At 51.2% G+C, this 8,411-nt stretch overlaps 1 protein-coding gene across 1 annotated transcript; it reads right to left on the bottom strand.

The window, feature by feature from the left end:
- Positions 1-1,506: 1,506 nt before the first annotated feature.
- WDR77 (WD repeat domain 77) lies at positions 1,507-8,411 on the bottom strand. Its single transcript, XM_084866279.1, has 10 exons — positions 8,084-8,411; positions 7,653-7,838; positions 6,150-6,291; positions 5,913-5,962; positions 5,091-5,161; positions 4,907-4,961; positions 4,407-4,478; positions 3,603-3,711; positions 3,030-3,098; positions 1,507-2,512 (listed from the first exon to the last, which is right to left on the bottom strand). Exons 1-10 carry the CDS (start codon positions 8,196-8,198, stop codon positions 2,353-2,355), a joined length of 1,029 nt encoding a protein of 342 aa, XP_084722405.1. The 5' UTR covers positions 8,199-8,411; the 3' UTR covers positions 1,507-2,352.

Below are 8,411 nucleotides of genomic sequence, written 5' to 3'. Positions count from 1 at the left end.
TATGCTGAAAAGCAGTGTGGCATGTTACTGTTTGTTCTCTCTCCTGAGTCCCTGTCAGAGAATACCACCATTGTTTTTCATCTTTACACACCCACACGGCACTCCCTGCTGGGGCTTAGCCTGTTACCACGAAACAGAAGACATCTACAGCTCTTACAGGGGACTTACCGAAGAATTCCCTACACAGTGCAGCCCCTCCTGTGTAACATTGCTGGGTGAAGACAAGACCACAGAAGGTAGTGGTTTAGTTTTTTTTAAATATATTTATTGATTTTTCACAGAGAGGAAGAGAGAGGGATAGAGAGAAACATCGATGAGAGAGAATCATCGATCAGCTGCCTCATGCACAGCCCCCACTGGGGACGTGCCCGCAACCAAGGTACATGCCCCTGCCCAGAATCGAACCCGGGACCTTTCAGTCTGCAGGCCGACGCTCTATCATCCACTGAGCCAAACCGGTTCCGGCAAGTGGTTTAGTTTTAACAAAGCATTTGACCAAACCTTTCATGAGTTACCCCGAAAGAACTGGAGAGGTACGACTTGGACAAGATCAGTTGGTTGATTGGTATAACTCGAGTGCTAGCTACCGATCAGTGTGAACATCCAAGAGCCTTACCATGTCCTGTAAATGAATGAAATAGACTAGAGAGCACTTTCCAACATTTAATGTAAAATGATTTTGGTTGTACATGAGGATTAAAAATTTTTAATGTTTAATGTGTATTAGAAAATGTATAATGCCCCCCAAAATCATATAAAATTATTAAGAAAATTGAGGCAGTTAAAAAAAAAACACACACTATTTTAATAAAGCAGTAGAGGTCAGTACTATGCCCAAACCCCAGGTAAAGGGTTTCCTACAGAAATGGCAAAGTTTACTTTGAAACTAGTTTTGTTTTTTTTTTTTTAATATATTTTATTGATTTTTTATAGAGAGGGAGAGATAGCTAGAAACGTCGATGAGAGAAACATCGACCAGCTGCCTCCTGCACCCCCCCCTACCGGGGATGTACCCGCAACCAATGTACATGCCCTTGACTGGACAGGCTTGACTGGAATTATTTTTTTATAAATATTTTTATTGATTTCAGAGAGGAAGATGAGAAACATCAATGAATCGATTGGCTGCCTCCTGAACGCCACCTACTGGGGATCAAGCCCACCACCCAGGCATGTGCCCTTGACTGGAATCAAACCCAGGACCCTTCAGTCCACCAGCTAGGGATTGACCTGAATCTTTACTTATAAAAATGTGTCCATGTTCCTTCAAACGCCCCAGTTCCATGAGATTTTTGCTAAGCTGAACTTGCAAGTACCAAAGTACATGATGGATTATATTTCATTTCAATACGTTCAGTAACTCATCCATGATTTCTAACTGGCAGTAGCCGCCAGTCCAACCCCAGTCACCCAATGTTTAGCTGAAGTTCCAACCAGCTGCTCTGGGGGCGTAGGACTGAGACCCTGAGAAGTGAAATATGTGTAACTGCACGTACGACGCGTTGGAAAAGACAGGCCCACAAAGCCTAAACGTTTTATTTCATCAGCCAGGATCCACAGAAAGGGCCGAGGCAGGTCAGGCCCAGGCAATTTTCAGTTAAGAAAGGTGGCAGCCTTTTCTCTGCAAGTCCCAAGTCCTCATGTCAGTTTTTAACTAACTGAAATGCTCGTAAGCTCTCCACCATCCCCATCCATGGCCTCTGTGACAGAAAAACCCTCGTCTCTCAGGTACCCAGCTCTGCGGGAGACGGGGAGGCACTACGCAGGCACCAAACTTTATTCGGCCAGAAAATGGAGGTCGAACTCAGTTTAATGGCAAGATGTGCAAACTGTGGTGAGTGGCGTGGCTCTTCCTCCAGCTGAGCTGGCCTGGGTTTCTGTGAATGGAAGCACTGTCCATGTTAAAAGTGAAATAAGTTCTATAAAAAAAAAATTGAGCTGCTCCCATCTCTGAGTAGTATAGGAGCTGCTTCTAGAACCCAGGAGTGCCCACATCTCATCCAGACTCAGCTGATTCCGCACCCACAACTACATGGGGAGCATAAAAGCCTCATGACCTCTTTTTTAGGGGGTGGAGATGGTGGGCTTCGGATGGACTTTTTATCCTCCTCTCTCTCCTGACCAAAAAAACGACACACACACACACACTCAGACACATATACCTATCCATCTCCCAGACAGTTTCTCCCCTATGACTACGGGATCCCAGAATCAGCCACCCCAGGCTGAGACACGCCCAGTGACTGCCCAGGTCTGGGGTTATCAGCTGGCCTGGATTTGAAAAGGCTCCTGTGTGGTCTCCCAGACTGAGAGGGTACTCCTGGGGGATGTGCTTTGTGCCTTAAACCCAGTCTACTTGGCAACACTGTTAGGCCCAGGGGCTGGGAGCGGTTCTGTGGACAGCAGGTGGTGGATGACCTGGTGGTCCCAGCCCACCGTGGTGAGGAGGGAGGGGTTGAGCGGAGACCAGGTAGCATCCCTCACAAAGTCTCTGTGGGCTCGGCTTCTGAACCTGGAAGGGGAAAGGAAAGTGTGAGCGTGGCAGGGACAGGCAGAGAGCACCCACCACCTCCAGGCACATCGCTGGGCTGTGTTACACACACTCCGTCATAGGTATGACCCCCGAGGACCTCACGGAACCTTATTTCCATGGACGAAGAAACAGTGGCTAGAGCAAGAGCAGGGACCTGGGCCAAGCTCAGATCGCAAGTCATGGCCAAGAAGGAAGACAGACAGACCTTCCACCTGGTGCTCTTCTCCTGGTAACAGGCTCCAATTCACTAAGCGATGCTTTGTGTGAAGAGGGCAGGCTGCCCTGGGAGAGGCAGGCCAGGCTCAGAAACGCCGCCCGCCACCACATTCCTCTCCAGGGACAGAGCGGGCTGTGAAGCAGCCCCAGGAGGGAGGGCCAACACCCGCCGCTTCCCCCGCCTGGTCCCCGTGAGAGACAATGCTCTTTCCTGAGGAGGAAAAGGACCGGCACCGCCGCTCCCCTCCCGCTTCCCGCTCAGAGCTCCCCGGGCACTCACACGTTGGACAGGCTCGAGTCCAGCACAGCCAGGGAGCAGTCTTCGCTGACGGAGGCCAGCAGGGGAGCGCTGGGAGAGGGAGGGGAAGGGAAGCCCGTGGGTCCCAAGGCAAACCCCGATGGGCCAGCTCCCAACCCCCACTCCAAAGTGACGGGAGAAGGGGGCCTAATCCCCATGGGGGGTTAAAGTCCGGCTACCACTCAAGTCAATATTGTAAATTCCAAGGAAAGATGAGGGAAATGGAAAAAATCCAGGGTGGACAATCGTCCTGGCAACTAACCACCCCATCTGGTCCCTCCCTGCAGCTCCAGCAATAACCCAGAAACACAGGATTCTCAACCCAGCTGTCCCAGAAGCCCGCGCAATTCACGGTGTTGGTGCTAAGCTGGATATCAGCCATTTGCAGACAGGGACTGCACAGCCCAAAAAAGGACCCGTCTTAAGAGGCCACCGACATTCTGAAACCTCAGCAGAGCCGGGTCTGCTTTAAGGAACTTCCTATGCTCGGCTGACATAGGCAGGTCCCCTCGCTGGGCCCAGGTGACCCGGCAGGCCCTGATGAGAGAACAGTACCTGTGCGGGGAGAACACCAGCCCGGTGACGCACTGGGAGTGCACGGCGGAGCTGAGGACACAGCTGGCACTCTTGGTGTCCACCAGGGAGACAGTGCCGTTCTCATCGCCTGCAGAGAAGCAAGAGCGCAGCGCAGGGGTTAGGAGGGCGGGCGTTGGGAGTCAGCCAGACCTGGATTTGAATGCCAGTCCCACGATGTTTTGGACAAGTCAACCCCTCTTAGGATCAGTTTTTTCTTTTGTTAAGGAGAAATAAGTAGCCACGGGGTGGCTGTGAAAATTAAACTAATGGATGATGTAGTTATCAGTTCAACCGCAGACCCTGTCCCCATAACAGCACGCCTATGCACAGGAGAACGAAATTCCCCCTATAGTAAGTCTTCACTTAACATCACTGATCGATTGTGATTGAAGTGAAACAACATATAATGAAACCAATTTGCATAGGCTCAGTGATATAAACAAGTTTTTTTAAGTTCCCGTGGCATCTCATCGATGTTATGAAATGATGCTGAATGAAGTGACATTATCCAAGGACCTGCTGTGTCATGGTCCCCGAGCTTTGTAGCCCATTGACTTCTAGTCATAGCCAGGACACAAGAGCCAGAACAAACAGTCAGGACTCAAGTCCACGGGGGAGGAAACCACCATGTCCAAAGCTGGACTAAAACCACGTCAGCACCATTCAGTGGCGGCCAGGTGTGCGGAGGCAGAGCAGCCGGAGCCTTGTGCGTTATGGAGCTGGCTCTCCCTCTCTCATCCTCCCCTTCCTAGAGTCAACACACAGTCTGAGGTGCTCCCTTACCCAAGACAAAGACTTGGCTCTGCTGAGGATGCCACGCTAGCGAGGTAGGAAGGTAGCCAGAGGCACTGCAGCCTGCAGAGGAGAGAAGAGGGTTCCGTATGAGGCCCGGCTCCGAGGAGACGCTTCTCAGGTGACGTCAGTCTAAGTCCCAGGAATTCTTCATTCCGATTCTCAAAGCCACCAAGGCAGCCGGGTCCTCATCCCTGACCCTCATAACTTCCATTTACCCACCGGCCTCCTGCCCTTTCTGTACATAAGTTGCAGGCGAGTTTCAAGCATAAACATGAAGATTTCAGCTCTGGCCCCCGTGTTGACCCATCCAGGAACTGGAAAGTGAATCACCACCCAGGAACCAGCCCTTCCCCTGAGGTCAGCAGAGCCTCAGTGGGAAGGAGAGTGGTCATGTAGCTTATGTACAGCAACTGGCCTCTGACAACTTTCCCTCTGACTCTGGCCAAGGGTCCCAGGCCCTCTCCCCCACGGCGCTCTCTCAGGCTCACCCATCTGTGACGCTGGCTTGGGGCAGCGGGTGTCCCAGAGTAAAATTCTACTGTCCTAGAAGCAGAGGAGAGAAAAGGCTTCAGGACCCAAAGCCGCAGCTGGGCCAGGAGGTCTCCACACCAGACTTGGGCGTCGGGGGCTGGAGTGCGGCTGGGAGTGGGGAGGGAAGAGGCTCTATCTCACCTCACCGCACGAGAGAAACATGGAGTCCTGGTGAGGAGAGGCAGCAACGCAGGTGACCTGCCCGGAGTGAGCTGTGCAGGAGGGAGGGAGAAAGGTGAGAAGCGGAAGCCACTACTACCCGCAGCCAGACCCTATCGAGGGGCAGGAGGGAGGGGCAGAAGCAGGCCTAGGCTAGGATGCAATGTAATAAATTTCACAAGGGATGTTGAATGAAATAAAACCGAAGAGGAGATGTTGATGGAGTTACAAAACCTAAAAAGGGCTTGGGAAAAATTAATTAGCAAAGACAATGAGAGAGAAATTAGGGCTGAGTAGGAACAGTGAAAGATTTGATAGTGAACATTCTAGAAGAGTATTCTTCATACTGCACGACGCATGCCTCACGGGAGTTCTGGACACTAGGTTTTAAGGGAATAGATTTCCTGAATGTTCTCTTTCCTCCAAGTGAATGCGTAGCTGCCTGTCGTAGTCAGAGCAAGGACCTGCTGCCCCTAACATCCAAGCAAAGTTCAAAAAGAGTCCAAATATAAAATAAAAATAAAACAGCTGCCCTAACTGGTTTGACTCAGTGGATAGAGCGTCGGCCTGGGGACTGAAGGGTCCCAGGTTCGATTCCGGTCAAGGGCACATGACCAGGTTGCGTGCTCATCCCCAGTAAGGGGCATGCAGGGGGCAGCTGATCAATGATTCTCATCATTGATGTTTCTCCCCCCCACTTTCTCTCTGAAGTCAATAAAAACATAAATAAATAAATAAATAAATAAACAAACAAACAAACGGCTAAGGCAGGACAGGACTGCTAAAAAAAGAGTGGGCACTCACCCCGGTATGAATTCAGTACCATCTGCTGAGTGAGGTCCCAGACCTTGATGCTAAGAAGCAAAAGGAAACAGATACTTCAGTGGATTGCAAAACCTCCAGGGAAACCTTATAGATATGCCATAATTAGTCACTGGGGTTTTATAATGAGTCTCAAACGTTATATAGCATAATAAGGCTAATCAAACGGTGAAGACATCCAAAGGAGGCTTAGAGACAGTGCTGAGAACAAGGCCCCACCAGAAGTCTCTGCTCCCGCTGACAGCCTGCGTGCCGGAGCGCAGGACGCCGACTGTACACACTATGTCGTCGTGCTCGTACTTGCAGAACTTGCTGACAATGAGCGTCTCATTGTCGTCCAGCTCCCACAATTCCACAGCACCTGTCAGGGATGGGATGGATGGAGGGTGAAAGAAACAAGCTTGAATGATACCAACACAGCAGTTCACTTCTAGGACTTAAGTAGTCCACTGTCACTAAGCTAACAAAGTAAGTGATTTCGATAGAAGCAAAATCCCTATTGTGAGAGGGGTTCGCTATCTTCCAAGCCATTTGCCTTGATGCTGGTATTACTATTTTCCTAACAACAGTCCAAACAATTAGGTGGGGAAGGCTTCTAGGAAAAGATGAGCCAGCTGGTAAAATCCATCACCCCACTTCCAGTTGGAAAATAAGTTCCTGGGAGAAAAGGGATGATAGCGCCACAATCGTCTATGTACACACAGTCCAGTGTGGTTAAAGCTTCCCAATTATAATAAATACTAGTAGCCCTGAGCACGAATCTATGTACCAGTAGGTCACTGCCGCCCTTTAGTAGCTCCTCCAAGTCCCCTTTCTCCTCCCCTTCTCCCCTCCCCTCATAGCTTGCAGCCCTGCTCCCTCCTGTAGCTCCCCAGCCCAGTAGTTCGCTGCTCCGCTCTCCTGCGGTTATGTGGTTGGTCCTTATGCCTCAGGGCATGATGTATAATTAGCATATTCCTCTCATTATATAGGATGATTTGTTGAACGTTTTCAATAAATGTCTCGCAGTCTTTAAAAATACGGTAAATAAGCCGAAACCGGTTTTGCTCAGTGGATAGAGCATCAGCCTGCGGACCGAAAGGTCCCGGGTTCGATTCCGGTCAAGGGCATGTACCTTGGTTGCGGGCACATCCCCAGTAGGGGTTGTGCAAGAGGCAGCTGATCGAAGTCTCTCTCATCAATGTTTCTAACTCTCTATCCCTCTCTCTTCCTCTCTGTAAAAAAAAAATCAATAAAATATATTTTAAAAAAATAACAAAAAATACATTGAATAAGTCAACGGCTTGCACAGTGACTGGTTAAGTACTGAAAACACCCCAAAAGTTGTCTTGAATATATGTAGTGTTCAAGGGCCACTGCCAGAAGCTCAATTTTGAATTTCACGTAATGCCTGCCAACACGCCAATTCTGATCTTTTTAAAAAAATAACAAAATCTCCACTACTGAGTCTGACATTCAAAACAAAGAAAGCAGAATAGAGACATTTCAGAAGAAAATGGGAAAATATGGAAAGCGACACCAGAGATTGGCTTCAATGCTATCTCTAAGACTAAGATTATCCTAGATCTGGATTGGGGGGTTATGGGGCAGTTCTCCTTAGGGAACAACACCCTCAAGCTACCCCATACACCGAGTGTGGGGCACGAAAGATTGGACCTAGCCCGACCTGTACCCCTTAGCCTTCATTGCACCTTTGGGGTTGAGGTTCAGAAAGTGACTCACCTGAATCGGAAGCCACTAGGATACCTCTGTCCCCGACCCAAGTGAGGTCAGCTACTCCGGCCTCCGTCTGGACTCCAGCGGAGCAGAAGCCTTCGTTGGGGGCGGCACAAGGGTCCTTGAAAAGCCAGAGGGAGCCAGCCCAGCAGCGGCCACTCAGGCTGGAAGCCCCGAGCAGGAGCGCCCCATCTAAGGGAGGGACAAGCTGTCAGCGCGTGGGGAATGCAAGGGTTCGTCTCCATGGCGACAGCTCCGAAAACCACGCGGGCTGAGGCTGGACGTGAGCTCAGGACCGCGGGGCACGGCTGGGGACTGAGTTCAGGGAGGGATGGACAGGGTGGCAGGAGGGGCGGGGGCGGGCCAGAAGGAACGGTCTCGGGAAGGGTCGCCCCGAGGGGAGGGGAGAGAGTCCCAGGCCCGGGATCTCGGCTCACCGGACCGGTACCGCGCAGCCTCCAACTGCCGCTCCATGCAGGCGGGTGCATTAGGGGGAAGGTTCCACTCGCGATCCTCCGGGGGCACGAGAGGGGGCGGGGTTTCCTTCCTCATCTCCACGGTTTCAGTGCCAACCTGGACCCAAACGGGACGCCCGCGGGAGACTCCAGCTCCGACGGTCCCCACGTGGTACCCCCCCTGGGTCTCCGCCCCTCTGGACTGGCTAGCGGCACTCTACGTCTCGCGAGACTTGCTTCTTACGGCTCCGCTCCGCTTTCCAGCTGCCGCCCTCCCTCCGCGACTGGTACTCCGCGCAGCGTGCCTCTT

This window comes from Pipistrellus hanaki (assembly GCF_964339955.1).
Source record: "Pipistrellus hanaki genome assembly, chromosome: 18".
Classification (NCBI taxonomy): Eukaryota; Metazoa; Chordata; class Mammalia; order Chiroptera; family Vespertilionidae; genus Pipistrellus; species Pipistrellus hanaki.
The sequence above is the reverse complement of the archived record's forward strand: the minus strand, read 5'-3'. Positions and strand labels throughout refer to the sequence as shown.